We start from the raw sequence: 27,767 nt of genomic DNA on the forward strand, positions 1-27,767 counted from the left end.
AAGTTGTCTTTGTCCGGCTAGGGCTGCCCTTCCGGTTCCGTTGGGTCCCCCTTTGGCTCGGGTTCCCTGCCCCTCCCCCTTCCCGGAGCCCCGAGGGGCCGGAGCTCCTGGCGGTGCCGGATCCTGACGGCGGCCTTCCCCCGGGTCTGTAAGTGCGGAGACGGCCGGAGCGCCGGGCTGGGGTGCGGGGTCTCTCAAAATGGAACCCCCCTGGGGCCCTGGATCAGCCGGGACCTGCACTGGGATGGGAGCCGAGAGGCTGGCCTAGGCCCCTGGGGACTTGAGGAGCCCTTGGCCCGGCCCACGCTGCGCCCCGCCCCTTTCCCTTTCCTGTGACTGGAGTGGGGAGCCTGAGGATGCCCCTGGGACCGCCTCCTAGGACCCCAGCTGAGGGCCCAGCAGTTGGCTTGGGGGCCTGACTCTGGCATCTTATAAGAAGTACTAGAGGTGTGAGGCCCTAATAAAACGAGCCTCAGGAGCCAGCTGAAGCCCAGGCATTCAGTGCCAGTACTTGAGAATCGCTGTGAGTGCTAGGTTACCCTTTTGCTGGGGTTTTCCCCTATTTGGCCACTGGCCGCAGCACCTTTTATATTACTGGCGCTATGCCAGACACTGGAGATTCGCAAGATATTGTTCCAGTTTTCAGGATTAAGTTTGGGAGCCAGATCTGAATAAATAAGTACTCCTATGTGTGTGTATATATATATGTATGTATCAGTCACATATGTGTTAATTGCTCAAGGGACAGTTGCTGAGAAGGCTTTAGAAAGAAAGTGATGTCTGAATTGTACTTGGAGAGAGTAAAGTGTTGAAGAGTTTTTCAGGGAAAACAGCTGCAATACTGTGGAGAAATGGCATAACTTGTGTGGGAAGAGGAGGAAATGGGGGGATTCCTATGCACAGAATGGATATGAGATTGGGAAAGTCGGCTGAGGTCCAGATGGTGAATGGTGTAATCCTAAAGGAGATGGGTAGTTTTTTGAAGAGTTCTGAACAGAAGATTGATATGGTCAGATTTGCACTGCAGGAAATCATTTTGTTCTGTAGAAAGCCCATAGAGAAGGGACTTTCTATTAACTGCATTTAGACTCTTTAGCTAAAACCTAGGAACTCTTATCGGAGATTCTTTTGAAGGGGCAATGGGATCAGCCTAGTGAGAGGCAAAGAATTCCTGAAATACAGTTAAAATGGTGTCATTGGTAAGAAGGCAAGTATACTAGAGATGATTATGTCAAGACTCCATAATTAACTGAATGCTGAAGAAGCGAGAGGGACCAAATCTAATTCTTAGGTTTTAGACCTCTGAGCTGAAGGATGGTGATGCCATTATCAGAAATAAAGCCATGAGCTTAGTGTAGATTATGAATTCATTTTTTGGACATGTTGAATTAAAGGTCTAATGCGATAGACACATAGAGCTGTCCAGCATAGAGTTGGAAATGCAAATCTTTAGCTCAGCCTAACCATTGTAGCTAGAGGTAAAAGTTTGAGTTATCAGCATAGAAGTGGAAGCCATGGGAATAGCTGGCATCAGGAAGAGAATTTTGAAAAAGAAGGAAATTTGGGGGGGGGGGGGTAATGCTTACATTTATGAAGCAGAAAGAGGAATTGGAGCTAGTAGTAGTAAGCAGAGTAGCAGAAACAGAGGTAGGCAATAAAGTGTAGGAGTGCAGGGTTACAGCAAGCAAGAAGGCCCAGAAATCAAGAGAAGGGAATTTTGAGGAGAGACCACTGGATCAATTCATGCAGAGCATCTGGAGACTTGGGGGAGGGGAGAGTATTTCATTTCTTTATGAAGAGGTCATTAGTGACCTTTTAAAAAGCAATTTAGTGCAGTGATGAGGTGGTACTCTATGAAATATTAGGCAGCTCAGTTGGTTTGGTGTTAAATGGGAATAAGAATAGGACATCTATAAAGGATTTCACAAAGAAAATTGACAGGCTTTATTTGTATATCTAACACATGCTTATAGTGTACATACCAGACACTGTTCTAAGCTCTTTAAAAATTAAATCATTTATTTTCCATAACAACCGTATGAAATAAGTTCCTGTTGATAGGTGGGAACATTGAAGCAGAGTGGTTCGAGGTTACACAGAAAGTAGTTGAGCAGGGTTTTGATCCTAGGAAATAGGGCTCCAGAGTCCATGGTTTTACCCACTGCTCTATGCAGTGACTGAATATAGGAGCCAAAGGAGTGGGAAAAATTTAAGCAAAGAGAGGCTCATTGATAAGAATGGAGAGGCTTGGAAGGAGACCCAGGTTGAGAAGAAGGTAAGTAAAGGATTTATGTTTGATACGTTTTTTTATTTATTTCTTCCTAAGTCTGTTTCTACTCTCTGCCAATTTAGGTTAATTTCTTCCACTCTCATGCTTTCATTTATCACTTACCATCTGTAATCAGATCTTTTCTTCATATTCAGCCAGCTCATGGATCCTCACCTTGATGTCATGCAGGCTCCTCTGGCTCAAGACCAGACTCATGATCATGCCCTCCAATATTCCCTGCTTTACTGAATGACACTCAGAGATATCCAGTTACTCAAACCAAATATCTTGGAGTCATCTTGACCCTTTCCCCACATTGGTCACCAAGCCCATCAGTTCTTTGCTTGAAAAGTCTCTCAAATCTGTTTCCCCTCTCCATCCATATTATTGTTGTCTCTCTTCAGGCCCATGTCATTCTGTCTTGATCTGTTAGAGTAATCACATACTAAAATGCTTCCTTGTCTCTACGTTTACTGTTCTTCAAGCCATTCTCCATAAAAAAATTTTTTGGCTTATTGAAGTTTAGACAGTGCACGAGTATAGGCTTCATGCATTTCAAGTGATAGGGAAGAAGCCCAGAACAGGTATTTTTGAGTACCTTGAATTGAGATTTAGTTTGGTTAAGTTTGGCCGTGGGGATTGGGATTTAGGGATTGTTAACATAGAGAGGTAATAAAACATTGAGAAACAGAAGACAGGCTTTTTGAAAAAACATAGCAAAAAATTGGAGACTTAGCTTTGAAAGAGATACTTATCCTTATACAATTTAGTGAAGCCTCAAAGAACAGACCAGCAAAACAATGGTGGAAAACAGATCAATAGTTAAGTAATTTGCCCACTTCCACATAACAGTTTTAAAAGAAGAACTAGTCCTGGTGCCGTATCTCACACCTGTAATCCCAGCACTTTGGGAGGTGGGAGGCTGAAGCATGAGAATCGCTTGAACCTGGGAGGCCAAGGTTGCGGTGAGCCGAGATCGCACCACTGCACTCCAGCCTGGGCAACAGAATGAGACTTGGTCTCAAAAAATTTTTTAAAAAAATCAAAAGAAGAATTAAATCTGTATTCATCAACATAAATTGCTCTCAAAAACAATAAGTGAAAGAAGTTGCAAAACAATATGTTTAGTTTATGTATAAGAAACTTAATTACGTTATACTTTCTGTGGCTAGACATATAGAAGTATTGTTTTTAAAATGCCAGGAGGAGCCAGGCACAGTGGCTCATGCCTATAATCTCAGCACATTGGGAGGCCAAGGCGGGTGGATCACTTGAGGTCAGGAGTTCAAGACCAGCCTGGCCAACACGGTGAAACCCCGTCTCTACTAAAAATGCAAAAATTAGCCGGGCTTGGTGGTGCGTGCCTGTAATCCTAGCTACTCAGGAGGCTGAGGCAGGAGAATTGCTTGAACTCGGGAGGTGGAGGTTGCAGTGAGCCAAGATTGCACCACTGCACTCCAGCCTGGGCAACACAGCAAGACTCCGTTTCAAAAAATAATAAATAAATATATAAATAAATAAACAAAATACAGGGAGGGAGAGTCAGGAAGGATCAAACTTAAACTGAATACTGAGTGGTAGGCAGTTGAGAAGTAATTACATCTAAAATCTTCAAAAATTTTTCAAGAAGAATATATTCTGTATATATTACTTAAAAGTTGAAACAAAAGCTTGAGAACTTGGAGAGTATTGTGTCATGAAAGTTACCTAAAAGAAGAACAAGATTAAGGTTTATAGAGAGAAAAGCTGTAGTATAATAAAGCCTCTTTAGAAAAAGAACATATGTCAATGAGGGACAAAGATTTCCAAGTAGTTGTGAGTGGTAAGTTGAAAGATAAGGGCGCTTTTATGAGACAAGTGAGGAAGCAAACTGATACATAGCTTAGGAATTTATTGTACAGATAGAAAAATTTTACTTGCCGGTAGTCATTAGAAGCATTTGAGAAAAGAAACTATTTTCTCACTGCCTATAGTATAGCAATGAACATTGTCCTACCTGGAATATTCAGTAATTAGTCCTTTTTTTACTATTCCCATTTGAACAAAGGGAATATTTCAAATTAGTTATCATTGTGGAAGGATTGTATAAATATAAGTGAAAAGGAAGTGAGAATATTCCCGTTACATTGATGTTTGAGAAATATCATTCAAAACTTGCTAATAGAAACTCAACAGTATTCAGATTTAATCTCAGTAACCGAGGCAATAGATAATAAAGACCTGAACTATGGCAGTGATGTAAGAATGGAGGAGTGAGGAGTTAGTGATCAGTCTGAGGAAAGAATCAACAAAATATGATGACTGTGTCTCTAATCTACCTGATCAGTTCTTTACTTTCCTTCAGTTACAAGAAGCTTGACTATAATCTAGAATTATGTGAGTGATTTTTATTACTATTTTGAGTAATTACTGCTATAGTTAGATGTTACCTACAGTTGGGGATTGTGAAATCAAATATATTCATAATATTTATTTTTTGCTTTATTTGCAAATGGCATTAAGTTTCAGTCCACAAAGATAAATACACAAAAGATGGAAAATAATATAAAGTAAAATAGATGAGAAAGGTATAATAAGGATAAGGGCATAACACGCAATCAGGAATATGACTAATACATATATGCTTGCCATTTAAGTCTTCTAATTTCATGCAAATTTGGCTTGAAGTTACAACTTTTGTTTTTAAACATAAACCTTTTTTTGAAGCATAACCAAAACAAAAATATACAAGTCATAAGTGTGCAGCTCAATGAATTTTCTTGGCCTGTATTTATGATACCGAATGTAAGGAAGGAAACCTGAGAGTTACACAATTAATATTATCCTTGAGATAAAACCATACCAGCCAGGCACAGTGGTTCACGCCTGTAATCCCAGCACTTTGGGAAGCCGAGGCAGACAGATAGACCACCAGAGGTCAGGAGTTGAAGACCAGCCTGGCCAACATGGTGAAACTCTGTCTCTACTAAAAATGCAAAAATTAGGCCTGGCACAGTGGCTCATGCCTGTAATTCCACCACTTTGGGAGGCTGAAGTGGGCAGATTACCCGGGTCGGGAGTTCAAGACCAGCTTGACCAACATGAAGAAACCCCATCTCTACTAAAAATACAAAATTAGCTGGGCGTGGTGGCACATGCCTGTAATTGCAGCTACTGGGGAGGCTGAGGCAGGAGAATAGTTTGAATCCAGGAGGCGGAGGTTGCGGCAAGCCCATTGTGCTTTGGCCTGGGTGACAAGAGCGAAACTCTGTCTCAAAAAAAAAAAAAAATTGGCATGGTGGCAGGCACCTGTAATCCCGGCTACTCAGGAAGCTGAGGCAGGAGAATCGCTCGAACCCAGGAGGCAGAGGTTGCAGCAAGCCGAGATCACACCATTGCACTCTAGCCTGGGCAACAAGAGCGAAACTCCATCTCAAAAAAAAGAAAAAAAAAAAACTGTACCTAGGTTAGTAGTTTCATACCTGGATTTTGGCATCATGCAGTGTATACACAAGTACCAGATCTAACACTTAACACTTTCAACCTCTGTTAGGGTTTACAAATTATTTATGTTTTCTAAACTTAGTTTCCTCATATACAAAATCTGGGATAATGGTAATACCTACCTGTAGAAATTGCCATGATTAAATGGGTCAATTTATTTATTTATTTATTTATTTTTTTTTTTTTTTTTTGAGACGGAGTCTCGCTCTGTCACCCAGGCTGGAGTGCAGTGGCCGGATCTCAGCTCACTGCAAGCTCCGCCTCCTGGGTTTACGCCATTCTCCTGCCTCAGCCTCCCGAGTAGCTGGGACTACAGGCGCCCGCCACCTCGCCCGGCTAGCTTTTTGTATTTTTTAGTAGAGACGGGGTTTCACCGTGTTAGCTAGGATGGTCTCGATCTCCTGACCTCGTGATCCGCCCGTCTCGGCCTCCCAAAGTGCTGGGATTACAGGCTTGAGCCACCGCGCCCGGCCTATTTATTTATTTATTGAGATAGGATCTGGCTCTGTCACCCACACTGGAGTGCAGTGGCATGATCATGGCTCACTGCAACCTCTGCCTCCTGGGCTCAAGCCATCCTCCCACTTCAGCCTCCCAAGAAGCTGGGACTACAGGCACACACCACCATGCCCAGCTAATTTTTGTAATTTTTGTAGAGATGGGGTTTCACCATGTTGGCCAGGCTGGTCTCGAACTCCTGAGCTCAAGCAGTATGCCCACTTCAGCCTCCTAAAGTGCTGGAATACAGGCATGAGCCACTGTGCTCAGCCTAAATGGGTCAATTTAGGTATAACATCTATACCTGAAATGTAGCAAGGAAGATTAGGTATCATTTCTCTTATTTTTAAATAAAATTAAGACAGTTCATAAGAAATTTTTTTTAACTATTAAAAACAAATTTTTTAAGTATTTAAAACAGGCTCATGCCTGTAATCCTAGCACTTTGGGAGGCCTTGTGGGAAGACTGCTTGAACCCAGGAGTTTTAGGTTACGGTGAGATTTGATTATGCCACTACACTCCAGCCTAGGCAACACAGCAAGACCATGTCTCTACAAAAAATAAAAACATTAGCCAGGTGTGGTGGTGTGCACCTGTAGTCCTGGCTACTCAGGAGGCTGAGGCAGGACGATTGTTTGAGCCTTGGTGCCAAGACAGCAGTGAGCTATGATTACGCCACTGCACTCTAGCCTAGGTGACAGATGACAGAGTGAGACCTTGTCTCAAAAAAAAAAAAAAAAAAAAAGATAAAATTTGGTTTTATATTGCCAAAACTATTTTGGAAACAAACCCTAGAAAGAAAGCTCTCCCTAGTCACTCAAAAGAAGATATCATGGTAATGAAGAGCATCTGTATCATAGACTAGTAATAATTTCATGGGGGAACATTAAGAACTCATTATTATTCTGTTTTTTGTTAAATGAGCTGTATAAAGTATAACAAACCATTGGTCCTTACCCTCAAATAACTAACAGTCTATTGGAAAGAGAAAATAGTGAAAGGAAACAATTAAGGGATAAGATGTGAGGCCTGGAAATAATTTATCAAAGAGAGACAATAGAGTGGGCTGACACATCCTAGGGAAAATGTCCTTTAAAAAAACAATAAATTTTGCTCACATTCTTAGACTACAGCAGACAGATCAAAGCAAACACTTCCCTGAACTATCCAGTTGGCTGCTCTTCTTGATAATTTTCTTGAGAACTGATGGATAGTAAGCATAGTCATGCATCACTTAATGTGATGTGTTTTGAGAAATGCGTCGTTAGGTGATTTCATCATTTTGTGAACATCATGGAGTATACTTAATACAAACCTAGATGGTATAGCCTACTACACACCTAGGTTGTATGATACAGCCTGTTGCCCCTTGGTTGTAAACCTGTAACACATGTTACTATACTGAATACTATAGGCAACTGTAACACAATAGTAAGTGTTTGTGTATCTAAATATAGAAAAGGTACAGTAAAAATATGGTATTACAGTCTATGGGACCATCATTGTATATGCAGTTCATTGTTGAACAAAACACTGTCATATGACACATGACAGCTGCTCATCTTTAGAGCAAGGAACAATTGTCTCTGAGGATACCTGTCTAAAGCATTGTGAGTACTGTCATAATATAGGTAGAAGCAATGAATGCTTATTTTGGGGTGTGAGGAGGAAAATACTGATCTGAGGGTTTCATAGGCACCTTCAAAACCAGCTAAATGCTAAAATAGAATGCCACTTTTGTTTGGCTGCTTGAAACAGTCATTTTTACAACTCTGGTTACAAATTGGAACATTCACCACTCCAAATCCAAAATGAATATTTTAAGCTACTGCAGTTGCTAAAAGGGACCAATGATAATACTTTTGCTGCTTTAAGTTACTGACATTTTCCTTGTATATCTTCTAGATTTTCCCTTCATAGTTAATACTGAGTTTCTTTTCTCTGATGTTTCATTTGCTTGTCTACATCACTCCTCTCTCAATGCAGTTTTTGTATTTATTGTGATTATTATCGGTACATTCAAAATGTCATACAAGGGGAAAGCTTATGCTTTGTTTATATTTTTATTAATATACTTGTTATTATACTGGTGCCACGCCAGTTCCCCTCCTAAATTTCACCTCTTTTTTTTTTTCTTTTTTTTTTGAGACGGAGTCTTGCTCTGTCACCTAGGCTGGAGTGCAGTGGCACAATCTTGGCTCACTGCAACCACCACCTCCCAGGTTCAAACAATTATCCTGCCTCAGCCTCCCGAGTAGCTGAAACTACAGGTGCCTGCCACCATGCCTGGGTAATTTTTTGTATTTTTAATAGAGATGGGGTTTCACCGTGTTAGCCAGGATGGTCTCGATCTCCTGACGTTGTGATCTGCCCACCTTGGCCTCCCAGAATGCTGGGGTTACAGGCGTGAGTCACTGTCACCTCACTTTCAATGCCATTCTCATTCAAATGAACACCTAAGTTTAGAATCTTTACACATTCCTTTTATTCATTCTCTATATCCGGTCAGTTACCAAGTGCTTTGAAATATCTTTTGTTATTTTTCCTTTCTTCTTCTTCCCATTTTTCTTTCTTTCTAGGCCATCATGGCCTCAGACCTGTAATGCTTCTGCAGACACTAAGCTGGTTTTTCTAACAACAGTTCTTCCTTACCACTGTCAAACTAATCTGAGAGATTCAACTAATGCAAACTGAGCACTTGCTGTGTGTTTAGTGCAATATTAGGTGATAGGAATAGACACTGATTTGAACAGAAGAGGGTTTGGCCAGTAATGGGACAAGCAATGTAGCTGCAATAAGTATAATATAATTCAAAGCAAAAGGAAAGAATATTTTGTCTTAGAAGATGCAAGTTCCCAGCATTAGACGGAGATGCTTTCCCTTAATACCATGAAACTTGGAGTTTGGATGGGAAGGAATAAGTATTTGATAAAGTGTGTTGACTGTTACAATAGAAGTATGCAATGGGCCCAGTAGAGACAATTGTACTGTATTAAACGGTCGGGGAAGGGCCTCTCAGAGAAAATAAAGGAGTCAGAATTGTTTAGAAAGTGGTGTGTTTGTTTGTTTTGTTTTGTTTTGTTTTGTTTAGACAGAGCCTCACTCTGTCTCCCAGGCTGGAGTGCAATGGCGCAGTCTCGGCTCACTGCAACCTCTACCTCCCAGGTTCAAGTGATTCTCCAGCCTTAGCCTCCTGAGAAGCTGGAACTACAGACACGTGCCACCACACCTGGGTAATTTTTGTATTTTTCGTACAGACAGGGTTTCAGTGTGTTGGCCAGGCTAGTCTCGAACTCCTGGCCTCGTGATCCACCCACCTCAGCCTCCCAAAGTACTGGGATAACAGGCATGAGCCACAAAGCCCAGCTTGTTTTTTTTTTGTTTTTAAATGGAGTTTTGCTCTTGTTGCCCAGGCTGGAGTGCAATGGTACAATTTGGGTCACTGCAACCTCTGCCTCCCGGGTTCAAGTGATTCTCCTGCCTCAAATTCCCGAATAGCTGGGATTACAGGCGTGTGCCACTACGCCCAGCTAATTTTGTATTTTTAGTAGAGACGGGGTTTCTCCAGGTTGGTCAGGCTGGTCTCGAACTCCCGACCTCAGGTGATCCACCTGCCTTGGCCACCAGAAGTGCTGGGATTACAGGCGTGAGCCACCATGCCTGGCCTAGAAAGTAGTGTTTTAAACTAAGGAAACAAGTATCATTAGGTCTGGAGCCAAGAGAGTGATGTTATGTATCAGGCACTAAGGAATAAGAATAAAACCTAGACTCTGCCATCAGGAGCTGATATTCATTGTTACAGAAGTTAAGATTATAAAGATTGAACTTTGGGGTCCAGATGTGGCCAGGAGAAGCTGGTTGTCTCATCTGACTCTGAACTAAGGTGGTTGATTAATACATAAAATTCAGTGAATTTCTTGATGCACTGAGATTATAGAGCTATATCTCAAAGACAGACCTAACATATCTACCAATCTCATAGAAGACTGGTGTGTGTGTGTGTGTGTGTGTGTGTGTATAAAGAGAATGTCACTTCATTATGTCATTAGTTTATAGTGACTGGTGGACTGGAATTAGCGTGTTGGCATGGCAAATTTATCTTTTCCCTTGAGAGAGACAAATGGGAAGCCAGGTTATGAGAAAATCATTTATGAGAGTATGGAATCAGAATATGGAGACTTTCTCCAAAGGAATTGCTGTATAAAGGAATCAGTATGCAGACAGTTTGGGGAAAGATACCTTCTCCATTGTTGAATGGGTTTTTCCAGTGTTTACCTTAATTATGATTGGGTTTGGTTAATCAGTTTGTATTCAAGAGGTTAGTCTTCATCCAGGAGATAATGGGAAGTCACTGAAGGAGTTTAGGCAGGGGTGGGGTATAATCAGATCTCTGTTTTTGAAAGATGTGGTGGTGTGAAAACTGTATTAGAGGGAACATAAGAAGGAAGCCAAGGCAACATTTATGAATCAGTTCTAGTAGTCCACATAATGAGTAATGATTGATAAATAGGGATAAAGTTTAAAGAACAGAATCTAATAGGGATTGATTTGATCTATGTTACTGCTACTCAGATTCCCACCATATAGCTCATCTGGTTTTTCTGCATCAAGTGTTTTATTTTCTATATCAACAAATGTTCCTTAAAACAGACTTTAGATTTTTCCAGAATGGACAGGATAAAGAACTTTGTCTTTGCCTAAACATTGTCCCATTAGGTCTGTGACTTTCATTTTATTGCAGAAATACTTGTATGGATAAGTTCCTATCAATTTAAACAGAAAAAGGTTTGACCAGGAATTGGGCAAGCAGTGTCAGTGCAGTTGTTTAAAATACAGAGCAAAGAAAAAGAGCAAAGGAACCCGTGTTTGCTGTAGGTTCCCTCTTCTTCAGAGACCAGATTTTACTGAATGATTCCAGAGAGGTGAAAATCTCCATATTAGAGTTCTGAAGTGAGAAGGCAATTTCTCTTGTCTTAGAAGAAGCAGGTTCACCGTTTTATACAAAAAAAGATAATTATTTCATCTTTACTTGTGTGGGTTATGTTTTAGTTTACTTTAGAAACCTGATAGAATTCTCATTTGAGAAGTTAAAAGATACTTTTGGACTAGCCCAAGCACTATTCTTGTATTAAGTATCTTTAAAAGTTGAATGAATGCCAAGCTATTTACACAAATACAAGTCCACTCTTTAGGTGCAATTGGCACTTGATGTTGGTAAGGAGTAATTTTTAACAGCCTTTGAAACCTGTTATAGTGGCTTCTCCTTTCAAGGAAGATTTCATTTGGATACATACAAAACAGATATGACAACACAGATTTGTTTTTGGAAGGTAGATCCAGCTTTCTTAATTGTTTGAATTTCCTTAAATTCAACCTTTTTACATTTCTGTTCTTTAGGTCTGCCAAAATGTCTGAAAGATCAGATCTCCTTCACTTCAAGTTTGAAAATTATGGAGATTCAATGTTACAAAAAATGAACAAATTAAGAGAAGAGAATAAATTTTGTGATGTTACAGTTCTCATAGATGATATTGAGGTACAGGGACATAAAATTGTGTTTGCTGCAGGTTCCCCCTTCTTAAGAGACCAATTTTTACTGAATGATTCCAGAGAGGTGAAAATCTCCATATTACAGAGTTCCGAAGTGGGGAGACAATTGCTCTTATCCTGTTATAGTGGTGTGCTGGAATTCCCTGAGATGGAACTGGTAAATTACTTGACTGCTGCAAGTTTTCTTCAGATGAGCCACATTGTAGAACGGTGCACACAGGCCCTGTGGAAGTTTATAAAGCCAAAACAACCAATGGATAGTAAAGAGGGATGTGAACCACAGAGTGCTTCTCCCCAGTCAAAAGAACAACAGGGAGATGCCAGAGGCTCCCCAAAGCAGGACTCACCTTGTATTCATCCATCTGAAGACAGTATGGATATGGAGGACAGTGATATTCAGATTGTTAAGGTAGAATCTATTGGGGATGTATCAGAGGTTAGAAGTAAAAAAGATCAGAACCAGTTTATTTCTTCTGAACCCACTGCTTTACATTCATCAGAGCCCCAGCACTCCCTGATAAATTCAACTGTGGAAAACAGAGTAAGTGAAATAGAACAAAACCATCTCCACAATTATGCCCTTTCTTATACAGGCAGTGATAACATCATCATGGCCTCAAAAGATGTCTTTGGCCCTAATATTCGAGGTGTAGACAAAGGCCTACAGTGGCATCACCAATGCCCAAAGTGTACCAGGGTGTTTCGTCACCTGGAGAACTACGCCAACCATTTAAAAATGCACAAACTCTTTATGTGTCTACTCTGCGGCAAGACTTTTACTCAGAAAGGCAACCTTCATCGACACATGCGTGTGCATGCCGGAATTAAACCTTTCCAGTGTAAAATCTGTGGGAAAACCTTTTCTCAGAAGTGTTCCTTACAGGATCATCTTAACCTTCACAGTGGAGATAAGCCCCATAAGTGTAACTATTGTGATATGGTTTTTGCACATAAACCAGTTTTGAGGAAACACCTTAAACAGCTGCATGGCAAAAACAGCTTTGATAATGCCAATGAGAGAAATGTACAAGACCTCACAGTGGATTTTGATTCTTTTGCATGTACAACAGTCACAGACTCTAAAGGGTGTCAGCCACAACCCGATGCAACACAGGTCCTGGATGCAGGTAAACTGGCCCAAGCTGTCCTGAACTTAAGAAATGATAGTACTTGTGTGAATTGAGTAGGGGCTTCATGCTCACAACTCGAGCTGACTGAGAATGTGGCAATAGTCTCGGTCTTTTTAGGAGTGATTTTGCTAGTTTGACTTCTCCAAAGCCTCTGTGTAGGTGGTAGGGAGTGAGTCAAAGCACTAATAGACCAGGCAACGTACCACTTGGAGTGGATTTGCCTTACTTTTGCCCTCTCCCATTTTCTGTTTTGAGTTATTTATCTTGTAAAGTCTGTTTTCCTTTCCCAAGGAATAATTCCTTTTGTCTACCTAACATTGACTTATGTCTTAGACTGACACTGTTTTAGGCTTTTCACTAGGCACATTCTGAAGGTACCAACAAGTTAATAACATCACCTACTCTCCACTAATAGATGCTATGCTAAGAGAAGTGAATAATCTTTCTTTGGTAGAAAATAGGCTGAGATATAAGGCGGTATTGCTATTGACCTGAAAATGTGGTAGAACTTCTGGTTGCCTATTGATTATTCCTCCATGTCTGATAAATGAATCTGCTGCCTACCATTTGTACTTGTCTTGGAGCTGGCTATAAAGAAGTATGCTGGTTTGTTATGTACTCTTTTTAACAGTATCATAGCCCAATTTCATCTCATTGAATTGTTCAAATATACTAGAGTACCCTCTCTTGAGGAACACCTGCAGGCAGATAGTTAGGGATGACCATGAGGAGCATAATCAACAGGGATAGAAGTACACTTATACAACAGCACTTACATGGGAGGTTTCTCTCTGGTAGCATGTCCCATAAGTGGCCATATGCTTTTTTATATATATATATATATATATGTTTTGTTTTTGTTTTTTTTTTTGAGACAGAGTCTCGCTCTGTCGCCCAGGCTGGAATGCAGTGGTGTGGTCTCGGCTCACTGCAAGCTCCACCTCCCAGGTTCATGCCATTCTCCTGCCTCAGTCTCCTGAGTAGCTGGGACTACAGGCGCATGCTGCCACGCCTGGCTAATTTTTTGTATTTTTAGTAGAGTTGGGGTTTCACCATGTTAGCCAGGATGGTCTCGATCTCCTGACCTCGTGATATGCCCGCCTCAGCCTCCCAAAGTGCTGGGATTACAGGCGTGAGCCTCTGTGCCCAGCCCATCTGCTTATAATTAATGTGTAATTTGTTGATGCTTTTGAGATCAGGACTGCTCCAGGCACACTAAAAATGTGCTAAAGTATAATGGGCTCTCCAAAAAGAGTCTATTTGGGAGTCTCTGAATTTTGTTTCAGAGTCGAGCCATCAGAAAGGTGAATTAATTTGGCCATCAGAGTTTTGTCCTGTGTACCATAAAAGTCTCTGAATTTTCATTTCCTCGTGTACCTTAATTTCTAAAATGGATGATAAAAGTTAGGTTGGACACAGAAAGGGCAATCAAATTTCTGTATACAGATATTCTTCTTAAAGGTACACTGTCCCACCTTGCTGCCTTTGATTGATTGCGAATACAAAGTTAATTTTCAAAAAGGAAAAACAAAACAACTCTTTTTCCTAAAACACATGTTGTACTTCAGACCTAAAATTTTGAGTCTTATTTGTTTCTCACCCATGAGTTAGATTTAGGTAATAGTGTTAGTAGAGTCCTTAGAGAATCTTAAAAGGTCATTTACTCCACCTCTTTCATTTTAAGTTGGGGTATCCAAAGCCTGAAGAGGTGGCCTGGCCAATATTGGCCAAGGTATAACTAAATGTGAGCTAGCATCTTCTTCCTTCTTCTCACTATCCCTTGGCTTTAAAAGATTTAGTACATGAAGAATAATGCATTAGCAAAAAGCTCCTAGTTTGTGTTTCCCCTTTGTGTCTCCCTGTTGGCTGAGACAACCTGAATTTTGCCAACAAAATATCACAGAGGGATTTATATTAATTATTTTTTAGTTAGATGAGTATTATATTCTTCCCATCCAAGTGAGTGATTTGCTAGGTGTTGTTTAGGGAGGGAAAAAGCAAGAATAATGTGAGAAGATCTAAATGCGAAATTGATTTTGTGTGGAAAACTGTTTATTAGTTTCCATCAGGATTTTCTGTTTTTGTTTTTGAGCTATGAGAGTGCATGCAGATTTGAAAAATTAGGCTTGTATAGTCAGAGGGGATCTTAAACTGTTATATTTGATACGTTTACATGTATCATTGTTATCACATGTAAATTATCATCATGTGTGTCAGATGTGAAGTATGATTTTTGTCTTTTGTTCAGATATTTAAAATGATAATACAGTTGAGTGATAAAGCTAATAGGTACCTTATGCCTAACATCACTCATTATATGGTCTAATGATGCTTCCTAGCATTGTGATTTTTACATGATCCAGCCAAAGAGTACCAATTCTATGCAATAGTGAGACTCTACCCTGTCAACCAAACAGCATTTTTTGGTTTTTTCTGTCAACATCATTTCTTCACAGGAAAATTTCAAGTTGGAGTGCTTCCTTTGCTCACATTCATGTCCTGTTTTTGTTACTGGTTTGAAGACTAAAAGGCACGGGTTCAAATAAGATTGGTCTCTTTGGTTGGAGACTATTTCTGGGTTCATTCAGTTGTTCAAGGAACATTAGTTAAGCACCTACTGTTGCCAGACACTATGCTAGATACTGAGGATAATGAAGGTAAGATTGATAGAGTCCCTGCCCTCATGGAGCTTATAGTCTTATATGGTCTTAGTGAAACAAAGTCTCAATTTGCTTTTATACTAGAAATAATAAAGAAAGCTGCCTTGCTGTATTCCATCAGTTAAAATCAGCAACTTTGTGCTTTTGTATCAGTAAAACATTTAGTTCTCACCTTTTGAAAATGCAAACCACTGAAGTGATTTACAGTCTCCTCCATTTTTGGCTGGAGAGGTGTTCTGTTTCTGTGAGACATTTTTCTAATTTTTGTGGAACTTGACTTTCCTCCTTCTTTGCTTATACATGTTTGTTAGATTATATTGCAAAGAAGTCAAGTTACTGATATCCAGTACATTTTATAGAAGAAGATGACTTTCAAAACTAGTCATACTTCTGTAGAGGAGGAAGATTTTTAAAACCTTTATCATTCAGCATTTGTATTTTATGGATCCCCAGGAGAACTAAAAAGGAGATGACTCTCTACCATAGTTTGGTTTTAAAAAAAAAATTACTGTGTCAGTTATTTATTTATTATTTAATACTAAAGATAAACTCCAAACTGAAGTGGCTCTGAGGTAAATCAGATATGGTTTTAATTTGTTTAAGTTTCTTTATTAGCAGATCTATAAATGGAAGGTGACTATTGTCACTGCTTCTAAAATACTGTCCTACACAACCCAGAAGATTTTATTTCAGCTCATGAATAGCTGTTCTAAATCTGTTGTATGTTAGACATACTATGAACTACCTCTTCACTTATTATGGGGAAGTTTCCTTAATAAAAGTGTGATGATTAAAGCTCTGGTGTCAGTGGTTTATTTTCTCACTCTCCCCTCCTTCTATTCTTTTTTAATTGCTTTACTTTGAATATAGGAATGTCTTCTTTATGTATAGTCTTAAAAATACATATTAAGCATGCTGAGATTGCCTTCAGAAGAAAATAGGAATTAATCAGAAAGTTGTTACTGGATTCGGTTACTTCCACGAGAATCTGTTGCTGGAAGAGCAGAGCAACTGCCTTTCTGAATTGGTTCAGAGACGCCTGGGCGCGGTGGCTCATGCCTATAACCCCAGCACTTTGGGAGGCTGAGACAGGCGGATCGCGAGGTCAGGAGATCCAGACCAGCCTGGCTAACACGGTGAAACCCTGTCTCTACTAAAAGTACAAAAAATTAGCCAGGCCTGGTGGCTGGTGCCTGTAGTTTCAGCTACTCGGGAGGCTGAGGCAGGAGAATGGCGTGAACCTGAGAGGCGGATCTTGCAGTAAGCCGAGATTGCCCCACTGCACTCCAGCCTGGGCGACAGAGCTAGAGACTGTCTCAAAAAAAAAAAAAAAAAAAAGAATTGGTTCAAAGGCTGGGTGCCCATGCCTGTAATCCCAGCACTTTGGAAGGCCAAGGCGGGTGGATCACCTGAGGTCAGGAGTTCGAGACCAGCCTGGCCAACATGGTGAAACCTCGTCTCTACTAAAATACAAAAGTTAACTGGGCGTGGTTGGGCGGGCCCCCGTAATCCCAGCTACTCGGGAGGCTGAGGCAGGATGATTGCTTGAACCCGGGAGGCAGAGGTTGCAGTACACTGAGATCGTGCCACTGCACTCCAGCCTGGGTGACAGAGACTCCGTCTCAAAAAAAAAAAAATTGGTTCAGACATATCTTCATTCAGCACAAATACTTGATGCCTACCAAGTGCTAGACTTCGAGAATACAAAGATCAGTAAGCCACTGTCCTAAATACCTCTGCCTAGATGAGGCACAAATTAATACAGGAGTGTTAAGTGCAATAATGAAGGCAGGCAAAGGGATTACAGGTTCCCAACTGGGAACCAATTATCTTAGGGCAGTTCAGGATGGCTTCAGGGATGATGAGATTTATAAACGGGTTCTTTAAAGATACGATGGGGAAGGCCGGGCGCAGTAGCTCACCCCTGTAATCTTAGCACTTTTGGGAGGCCGAGGCGGGCGGATCACGAGGTCAGGAGATCGAGACCATCCTGGCTAAGACGGTGAAACCCCGTCTCTATTAAAAATACAAAAAATTACCCGGGCATGGAGGCAGACGCCTGTAGTTTCAGCTACTCGGGAGGCTGAGGCAGGAGAATGGCGTGAACCCGGGAGGCGGAGCTTGCAGTGAGCTGAGATCCGGCACTGCACTCCAGCCTGGGCGACAGAGCCAGACTCCGTCTCAAAAAAAAAAAAAAAAAAAAAAAAAAAAAAAAAAGATACGTGGGGAAAAGGCTAGGGCACGTCAGAGGAAACAGCTGGGCCAAAAGTTTTGGGAGGGAGTAACGGATTTAAGTGTGAAGCTAGATCCAGAAGTTGGGGCCAGCTCCTGATGGGGCATTACCTAGGTAATCTTGAATACAGACCCTTACGATAGTTTCTGCTCTGCTACCTTTCAAGTTGTAGGTGGCCCCGATAAGGAGAGAAATCGTCCCAGAATAATCCATAAAAGGTCTGGTTACTCTGAAGGTCTCGTTACTCTGACAGACCTGCCGTAACCGAACCTCAAACCCCGTCTCCAATTCGGATGTTCAGGAGGACTCACAAAAAGAAACGGCTCGGGCTGGGCGCGGTGGCTGAAGCCCGTAATCAGAGCACTTAGGGAGGCCGAGGGGGGCGGATCACCTGAGGTCAGGAGTTCCAGACCAGCCTAGCCAACATGGTGAAACTGCGTCTCTACTAAAAATACAAAAATGAGCCGGGCGTGGTGGCGGGCGCCTAATACCAGCTACTTGGGAGGCTGCGGTGCGAAAGTCGCTTGAACCCGGGAGGCGAAGATTGCAGTGATCGGAAATTGCGCCATTGCACTCGAGCCTGGGCAACAAGAGCAAAACTCCGTCTTAAAAAAAAAAGGGGGGGGGGTGCGGGGAACGGCTCGAGTGCCGAAACTGGGACATGAGAGATGGGGCTTGCCGGCTTTCAGGTGTCTTTCTGTCATTCCAAGAGGGGGGAAGTGAGGAAGGGAGACCGTCTCAGAATGTCCTTCCGGGGCGCCCAGAGGGCCCCAGTGAAGAATAAAGCTGGTTGGCACCGGATGTGTTTTCTTCCTGGCTAAGTCCATCTTCCGGCCTGGGCAGACGCTGCCGCGGAATCCTCGACTCTATAGTTTTTTGAGTCGGTGAGTGAGTGCCAGGGAGTTTCCTCAGGTGGGGGGTGCCTGAGGAAGAGGAGGAGGAGGAGGAGGACAGCTGCGCTCGGCCCCGGAGTGGCTAATCTGGTGCTGCAACCAGTTGGTCGACAGGGCCTTGGCCCTTCGCAGGGTTGCCTCGAGAATACCTGTGTGCTGAACCTGGGATCCGGTTTCAGTTCAGCAGATGTTCCCTGAGCTCCTCCTGCTCTGTGTGGACCCCTGTGCTCGGTGCAGGAACACAGATGAATCAGGCACCATTTCGCGGTGCTCAGAGAGCGACTGACTCTCTGGTGGAAACGGGAGGTGGAGTCATATTAGTTTTACTTGATTTGGGCTTAAAGGAGCCTAATCACTAGCTGGAAAAAGGAACTGGAAACGCGAATTTAAGAAATGTGTATTCCTGTCTTTTTGTTTGGGCAATGATGGAAAAATTTAGTATGAACGAGGTTCGAGTATGAAAAAGAGAATAGAAGGTGATAAAGCCATAAAGATGGGTTATGGCCAAATCGTGATGGGTCTCGTATTTTTCCCTAAGAAATTTGGTCTGTCCCGGAGGTAGAGGAGAGCGATGGAAGATTTAAAAGGGAAATTAAAAAACAACCAACCAACCAAACAAAAACCTTAAGGGATGTTAATCCTGGTGGCACTCAGGAGGGTAATCTGGCATATAAAGGAGACCTGTTGGAAGATATTGCAGTTGTCCAGGTGAACCGAAAGGGAGACCTGTTGTAGTGGTGGGGAGTAGGAAGTTTAGAGATTACGTTAAGGTTTGTAATTGGGGATATTATGTTAAATCAACTTTGTGGTGGTCATGCTCATTATTGGATACTGAAAATTGACAGATTGTTCTTGACCACAACGCAAACAACATTTAGCAAAAGAAACAAGCTAGAAACTGTTCACTACAATTCAGTGTAATAAATGTTGTAACAAAGTTATGAAAAATGTGCTATGAGATCATAGAGAAGTGCATTATAAAGTTCTCAGTTTTCAGATGGTGGCATAAGGGTTCATAGCATCTACATTAGACTTTGAGTCTTCTTTTTCCTAATTCAGGTTTGGGGTTTTTTGTTTGTTTTCACTATTACAGCATGAGAAAGCATTCCCTATCTTTATTACATCAATGTTTGTGTTTTATTTTGCTTAGATTGTGATCATGGCTGCTGAGTCTGATGTTCTGCATTTCCAGTTTGAACAGCAAGGAGATGTGGTCTTGCAGAAAATGAATCTTTTGAGACAGCAGAATTTATTTTGTGATGTATCAATTTACATTAATGACACTGAGTTCCAGGGGCACAAGGTGATTTTGGCTGCTTGCTCCACTTTTATGAGAGATCAGTTTTTACTCACACAGTCAAAACATGTCAGAATCACCATCTTGCAGAGTGCAGAAGTTGGCAGAAAATTGTTACTGTCTTGCTATACTGGAGCACTTGAAGTTAAAAGGAAAGAGCTTCTGAAATACTTGACTGCTGCCAGTTACCTTCAAATGGTTCACATTGTGGAAAAGTGCACAGAAGCTTTGTCAAAATATCTGGAAATTGATCTTTCTATGAAAAACAACAACCAACACACTGACCTGTGTCAGTCTTCTGATCCTGATGTTAAGAATGAAGATGAAAATTCTGATAAAGACTGTGAGATAATTGAAATTTCAGAAGATAGTCCTGTGAACATAGATTTCCATGTTAAAGAAGAGGAAAGCAATGCTTTGCAGTCTACAGTAGAGAGTCTGACATCAGAGAGAAAGGAAATGAAGTCACCAGAGCTGTCTGCAGTAGACATAGGTTTTAAAGACAATGAAATTTGTATCCTTCACGTAGAATCCATCAGTACAGCTGGTGTTGAAAATGGGCAGTTTTCACAGCCTTGTACCTCTTCAAAAGCAAGCATGTATTTCTCTGAAACACAGCATTCATTGATCAATTCTACAGTTGAGAGCAGAGTGGCTGAAGTTCCTGGGAATCAAGGTCAGGGCTTATTTTGTGAGAATACTGAAGGAAGTTATGGTACAGTGAGTGAGATTCAGAATCTGGAGGAAGGTTATTCACTGAGGCACCAGTGCCCCAGGTGTCCTCGAGGCTTTCTTCATGTTGAAAACTATCTGCGCCACCTTAAAATGCATAAACTATTCTTATGCTTACAGTGCGGGAAAACATTTACACAGAAGAAAAATCTCAACCGACACATTCGAGGACACATGGGCATACGGCCCTTTCAGTGTTCTGTGTGCTTGAAGACATTTACTGCTAAAAGCACACTTCAGGACCACTTGAACATACACAGTGGGGATCGGCCATACAAATGCCACTGTTGTGATATGGATTTTAAGCACAAGTCTGCTCTCAAAAAGCACTTAACCTCCGTCCATGGCAGAAGCAGTGGTGAAAAACTATCTAGGCCTGATCTCAAAAGGCAAAGTCTACTATAATTATAATCACAGACTTGTTATATAAAGTTTGTATTATTCTATTAGGCAAGTCTTTCTATAGAGATGCAGCATTTGTAATATTTCATCCCCCCTAATCTTTGTTTCTTATATTTGGTTGGCTTACACATAATCATTCTTTCTGAACTTCTAACAGTTCCAAAGTTATGGGAGGCACAGTAAAGCTGATGGGATTCTGTCTCATCTCATACATTACATATAAGTCTCAGTAGTATCCCTAGAGAAATAGAGTTCCTTTCTTACACATTCTTGATTCTAGTGACAAAGGATCCAGCAGTATTTGCAGATTCTGATTTGGAGTCTCTAGGTAACTGACTTAAGTATAAAATCCAATCATATAAAAACTAATGAATTAGGATAACAGAGAAAATAAAGGTAAAAACACTATTATGTGTTTCTAGTCACTTTAGAACAGATGGCACTAAGAAATTTTTTTTTTTAACTTTTTACCAGCTGTTCTTGGATTCCAAACTAAACACCAAGATACTTTTCATTTTAAAATGTATAAACAATTCAGATTCACTTGGGAATAGGAGATTATTTTTTATAAAGGGTTAATATTCCTTAAAATACTTTTATTTCCAGGCCTTGTTAGTATACATATTTAAGAAATGGTTAATTGGGCCCAAGTTTCTTGATTTTATTTAATACAATTGGATCAATAATTTTGTGGCCAGTAAAATTATACCATTGGCATGAAGCTGTGAAAAATGAGAAATTCTACCTTTACGAAAGATATCTGTTCTACTATTTTAAAACTTCTTCTCTATTTTATTTTTTATTTAACATGAAGTAAAACTGAAATTTCTTCCTGGTTTATAGTTCTGTGAATTTTAACACAAAGATTTGTGCACCACTACAGCAATCGGTACAGAACAGTTCCTTCACTCAACAGCTCTCTCATGCTGTCCTTTTGTAGTCAGCTCTTCTAGCTCTAATCCTGGCAACAGTTCTCCGTCACTATTATTTTGCCTTTTCTGGACTGTCATATAAACAGATTCTTAACGGTATGTTCCTTCTTGACATGCTTTTTCACCCAGCATAATGACTTTGAGGTTCATCCATATCATTTTAAGTTTTGAATTGGCAATATATATTCTAGCTGTTATACGATGAGCAATTTAAAAAGGGGTAGCTTTAGTGTTGTATTTTTAAATTTACATTAATGGAATTTCCATTCACTATGGGTTGATAATAATCTTTTTTTTTTTTTTTTTTTTGAGATGGAGTCTCGCTATGTCGCCCAGGCTGGAGTGCAGTGGCCGGATCTCAGCTCACTGCAAGCTCTGCCTCCCGGGTTCACGCCATTCTCCTGCCTCAGCCTCCCGAGTAGCTGGGACTACAGGCGCCCGCCACCTCGCCCGGCTACTTTTTGTATTTTTTAGTAGAGACGGGGTTTCGCCGGGTTAGCCAGGATGGTCTTGATCTCCTGACCTCGTGATCCGCCCGTCTCGGCCTCCCAAAGTGCTGGGATTACAGGCTTGAGCCACTGCGCCCGGCCCCGGGTTGATAAGAATCTTAACCATCCCTAGAGTTTTATATTTCCAAAATTACGCCAAAAGGAAAACCATGACTGTATGATTATTTTAGTGACAGTCATATTTGATATGGTGTTCCAAGCCATAGTTCTCTAATATCCCCATCTACATATCATAAGAAACTTTAAAAAATTATTTTAACAAAGATTAAAATATACTGCAGGGCAAATAATATTCTTCAAAACACAAGAACTGCTTTTGGTAAAGAAGCCTGACTAGATGCATCTTACTTTCAAGCTGTTCTAGTCCTCCTCTAGTTAACTTAGCTTTATGTAGAATTTCTACTGTATTTAATTTCTATTGAAGCCCTTCTATATTTTAAAATGTAATATACTTTGTACCATTTATAAAAATTGTGTGATGAATCACATGTTCGTTGTTGTAAGTGTTAACCTTCTTTTGATACTTTTGTGGGAAAGACATTCTCCATGGAATTTTAACTTTCCTAGAGACTTTTAAGAATGCAGGTCTCGTTTGACGAGAAAACCGACTTCATAACCCAACGTTAGTAGTTAGTCACATTGTGCTGAACTTCTCCTTGAACTTTTTAACTATATATGTAAAATTACTTTGATCTTCATCATTTGAAAGATCATTTCCAGGTCTAAAATTCCATGATTTTATATTTAATTCTCCCTCAGAACAGAAGAGGGGAAAGCAAGAGAGGACGGTTTTGTGTCTTTATGAACTTTGTTACTTAAGTACTCCATTGGAGACATAATTTTTCTAAATAGTGGATCTCTTTCCACTGGAAAGGATGATGGCTCATTGCTTACTTTTCATTCATAGCTCATTGCTTCCATTTGACCTAACACTGGCCATTTGTTGGTGTGAAAATATTTTCTTTTCAGAAATAGTTGACTAGTGATTGAAATACTTTTCTTATTTTTGCTTCCTATGATAAAATGGCATGGGGGGAAGGGGGAAGGATGGAGATGGGAGGAGAGGGTAAAAGAATAGTAATCTGATTTTTTAGGAATTAGTATCTACTATCTTGGATATTTGAAAACAAAAAATTGGTTGAAACTATGTTTAAGTTTTATGTGTGCCTTGTAGATTGTTGTAAAATTTTTTGTGAGCACTTTGAGATTTTTGCTGGCCGGGGGGGTTTTGTGAAAGTGATGGTTATTATTTATATTATTTATTCCTGTTCAGTAGCACAGAATGATCTCCAAACATTCCTAGGAGAGTGTCTGTTTGCATGATATGTTTAAAAATTTTCAGGAAAATGGAATCTTTTTTTAAAGTGAAGGTATGACAAAGTATAGAATTTATTCATTTAACATATTCACAGTTTGTGTTTCTGATATGACAGAAAAATGCAAAGTGTTTGAGTTCAACCTCTTTATTTACTCCATTTACGTATAAAAGATCTTGAAAAGGTAGTCGTTACTTTGTTGTAAGAGAAAACACTTGCTCTTTTTCCTGGGATGTAACTATCTTACATGTTTACATAAGAAATAATAAACTGGAGGTGGGAATGGACTATGTGTTTTGTCTTCATCTTCGAATTTTAAAGGATACAATTTAAAGGATACAGTTTCTCCTGGCTATTCATTAATCATTCATCTAGCAAATACTTCTGAGTCCTTACAATGCAGTATAAGTTAGGTATACAGACAAAAATTCCTGCTCTTGTGAAACATTGTAGTGAAGGGAGACGAATAGTAAACAAGTAAGTAAAATCCATGTCTGTGAAAGTTTGAGAAGGAATTTGGAGAAAAATCAGGAATAGGGAGTATCAGAGAAGGGGGATGGGATTGTAATTTTAAATATGGTGGTCATGGCCGGGCGCTGAGGCTCACGCCTGTAATCCCAACACTTTGGGAGCACTTTGGGAGGCCGAGGCTGGCAGATCACTTGACGTCAGGAGTTCGAGGCAAGCCTGGCTAACCTGATGAAAACCCTTCACTAAAAATACAAAAGTTAGCTGGGCATGGTGGCGCTGGCCTGTAATCCCAGCTACTCCAGAGTCTGAGGCAGGAGAATCCCTTGAAACTGGGAGGCGGAGGTTGCAATAAGCCGAGATCGCACGGCTGCAGTTCAGCCTGGGTGAGGGAGCCAGACCCCGTCTCAAAAATAAAATAAAAATAAATATGGTGGTCAGGACACCTTTGAAAAATCTCAGATTATCAGAAATAAACATTCTCCTGTCTAGTGAAATGTAAATATATCCAGTAGAATAGAAAAATATGGCCTGGCGTGGTGGCTCACGCCTGTAATCCCAACACTTTGGAGGCCGAGGCGGGAGGATCTTCTGGGGTCAGGAGTTCAAGCCCAGCCTGGCCAACATGGTGAAACCCTGTCTCTACAAAAATACAAAAAAAAAAAAAAAAAATTAGCCAGGCATGATGGCCGGTGCCTGTAATCCCAGCTACTGGGGAGGCTAAGGCAGGAGAATCCCTTAAACCCGGGAGCGGGAGGTTGCAGTGAGCCGAGACTGCGCCATTGCACTCCAGCCTCTGAGACACAGCGAGACTCCATCTCAAAAATATATATATGTACATATATGTATATATGTATATATTATATGTATGCATATATGTGTATATATTTATATATGTATTGTGTGTGTGTATACACACAGTAGTGTGGAAAACAAATATGTACATGTAAAATCACCTATCACTGTCCAGTTGAAATTACTGAAACAAGTATTGGTTGTTAACAGTTCTCTAGGCTTGGCATATGTATCATAAAGAGAAGAGAACGTGTCCGGGCGCGGTGGCTCACGCCTGTAATCCCAGCACTTTGGGAGGCCGAGGCGGGCGGATCACAAGGTCAGGAGATCGAGACCACCCTGGCTAACACGGTTAAACCCCGTCTCTACTAAAAATACAAAAAAAAATAGCCGGGGGGCGGTGGCGGGCGCCTGTACTCCCAGCTACTGAGGAGGCTGAGGCAGGAGAATGGCATGATCCCGGGAGGCGGAGCTTGCAGTGAGCTGAGATTGCGCCACCGCACTCCAGCCAGGGGGACAGAGCGAGACTCCGTCTCAAAAAAAAAAAAAAAAAAAAGAGAAGAGAACGAAAAAGATAATGTGTGGAAGAAATGTCTTTGATGTGGCCAATGAATCTTTTTTCAAAACCATTGATCTTTGCCTGTCATTCAGACAAATATAATAGGTAATAACCATATATTTTGATGAAACTGCAAAAGCAACCTTTCCATATTCTAATTCATCGTAGGTTTACTTGCATATTTTTGTTGTTGGACATCTGATTTCACATAGGAAAGTGCCTTGAGTTTAATTACAAGTCATGGTCCTTGGCCGGGCGCGGTGGCTCAAGCCTGTCATCCCAGCACTTTGGGAGGCCGAGACGGGTGGATCACGAGGTCAGGAGATCGAGACCATCCTGGTTAACACGGTGAAACCCCGTCTCTACTAAAAAATACAAAAAATTAGCCGGGCGCGGTGGTGGGCGCCTGTAGTCCCAGCTACTCGGGAGGCTGAGGCAGGAGAATGGCGTGAACGCGGGAGGCGGAGCTTGCAGTGAGCTGAGATCCGGCCACTGCACTCCAGCCCGGGCGACAGAGCGAGACTCTGTCTCAAAAACAAAACAAAACAAAACAAAACAAAACAAGTCATGGTCCTTTTTTTTCTTTTTCTTTTTCTTTTTTTGAGACGGAGTCTGGCACTGACCACCCCCCGGCTGTAGCGCAATGGCGGTCTCCATCATGGCAACCTCCGCCTCCCGGGTTCACGCGATTCTCTTGCCTCAGTCCCCGGAGTAGCTGGGATTACAGGTGCCCGCCACCACACCCGACTAATTTTTGTATTTTTAGTAGACACGGGGTTTCACTATGTTGGCCAGACTGGTCTCTAACTTCTGACCTCGTGATCCACCCGCCTCGCCCTCCCAAAGTGCTGGTATTACAGGCGTGAGCCACCGCGCCAGGCGTCATGGTCATTTTCTAGCCTACATTCTTTAGCTTCTCATCAGTAACAAGAGGTACATTGTATCTGCCTTCTAGGATCACCTTGCTAATTAAATAAAATGTAAATAAAACTAAAACATTTAAAATTAAATATCACCTAACATAGGACCTTACACATACTAAGTAGTTTATAAATGTTAATTCTCTTATCCCTATTCCAAGTCTGTTTCATCTATAAATTATAAACAGTAAGAATCATTCTTACCTTAATTTGCTGTGGAAAAAGCTTCAACAAATATTTGAGATATGATGCCAGAATTTGTGCTTAAATTTTTATCTTTGCCAGCTTTTGAGGAGCTCAGAGCTTTTTTTTTTTTTCCTTTGGACTCTTTGTCTAGGAACAGAGTTCTCTCTTTAATAAAGAACGGAGATATGGAAGTGCCTGCCAAATACATGTTTTCTTTTTTGTTTTTGTAATTGGGAGATTACTTGACATTGTGGAGGGATTGAGGGATCCTGTCAGCATGTCATTACAGGAACGTGAAGTAGAATGTAACACAGATGTATCAGATTCTGCTCAATGGATTCGACGCTTTTCACGAAGGAGACACTGGCTCAAACCAGCGTCTAGGAAGCCGGCTCAAGGCACAGATGAATGTGCAGGGAGTTTCCCATCAATCCCTTCGGCTTGCCTAGTCCTTCTCATAGTACCTCCCACAGTGCTCCGGGGCTCCCTTGTCACGTGATCGGGGTGGATTCGCTGAGGCAGAGGGAAGTTGATACGCAGTTCGGGTGGCTGGGGCTACTACGCTTTCCTTCCAACTCCCGACTCCCGGGCTTGCGTAATCTCGCGTTAAGTTGGGAGTAACTTCTCGCGAGAGCTAGGTCGGGATCCCTCCAGGTCCGCCTCCGTGGTGAGGAGGAGGAGGAGGAGGAGGAGGAGGCGGAGGTGGAGGGAGAGGGAGGAGGAGGAGGCCCCGTCGCGGCCTTCGCCGCCGCCAACGGGGCTGTCCCTGTAGCTCCCGATGGAGTTTGAGGTCGTGAAACCTCCGCCGAGCTCTGCCCCGGCGAGACGAGGCGCCTCCGTCGCCGAGCCGCGCCGTCGCGGGGCTCCCGGGAGCGGCCCTTAGCGACCCCACCCGGGCCCCCTCAGGTAGGGCGGGGGCGGGCACGATGCGGCT

The 27,767-nt window shown here is 41.5% G+C and overlaps 4 protein-coding genes across 8 annotated transcripts in view; all 4 read left to right on the plus strand.

Moving 5' to 3' along the window:
* The window catches only part of PDCL (phosducin like), a 112,669-nt gene that overhangs the window by 2,829 nt on the left and 82,073 nt on the right, over positions 1-27,767 (plus strand). The gene's annotated exons all lie outside the window — the stretch shown is intronic.
* Positions 72-16,386, plus strand: ZBTB26 (zinc finger and BTB domain containing 26). Its single transcript, XM_050760661.1, has 2 exons — positions 72-148; positions 11,649-16,386. The coding sequence occupies exon 2, from the start codon at positions 11,659-11,661 to the stop codon at positions 12,982-12,984; it is 1,326 nt and encodes a 441-aa protein (XP_050616618.1). The 5' UTR covers positions 72-148; positions 11,649-11,658; the 3' UTR covers positions 12,985-16,386.
* Positions 84-24,192, plus strand: ZBTB6 (zinc finger and BTB domain containing 6). 2 transcript variants are annotated; one of them, XM_050760663.1, is made up of 2 exons: positions 84-148; positions 19,868-24,192. In XM_050760663.1, exon 2 carries the CDS (start codon positions 19,877-19,879, stop codon positions 21,149-21,151), a length of 1,275 nt encoding a protein of 424 aa, XP_050616620.1. In that variant the 5' UTR covers positions 84-148; positions 19,868-19,876; the 3' UTR covers positions 21,152-24,192. The 2 variants fall into 2 exon arrangements, with proteins under 2 accessions (XP_050616620.1, XP_050616619.1); XM_050760662.1 differs by lacking the exon at positions 84-148 and adding an exon at positions 18,588-18,708.
* RC3H2 (ring finger and CCCH-type domains 2) overlaps positions 27,373-27,767 on the plus strand; it is a 57,198-nt gene continuing 56,803 nt past the window's right edge. For all 4 annotated transcript variants that reach the window (XM_050760646.1, XM_050760649.1, XM_050760648.1 and 1 more), the window contains exon 1: positions 27,373-27,739. The gene's annotated coding sequence lies outside the window, so the exon portion shown is untranslated. The remainder of the gene's footprint in view (positions 27,740-27,767) is intronic.

This window comes from Macaca thibetana, chromosome 15, assembly GCF_024542745.1.
Source record: "Macaca thibetana thibetana isolate TM-01 chromosome 15, ASM2454274v1, whole genome shotgun sequence".
Taxonomy (NCBI): Eukaryota; Metazoa; Chordata; class Mammalia; order Primates; family Cercopithecidae; genus Macaca; species Macaca thibetana.

Excerpts from the sequence above, each read along its gene's own strand:
- ZBTB26 (XM_050760661.1), top strand. The coding sequence starts at position 11,659 with ATGTCTGAAAGATCAGATCTCCTTCACTTCAAGTTTGAAAATTATGGA.
- ZBTB6 (XM_050760663.1), top strand. The coding sequence starts at position 19,877 with ATGGCTGCTGAGTCTGATGTTCTGCATTTCCAGTTTGAACAGCAAGGA.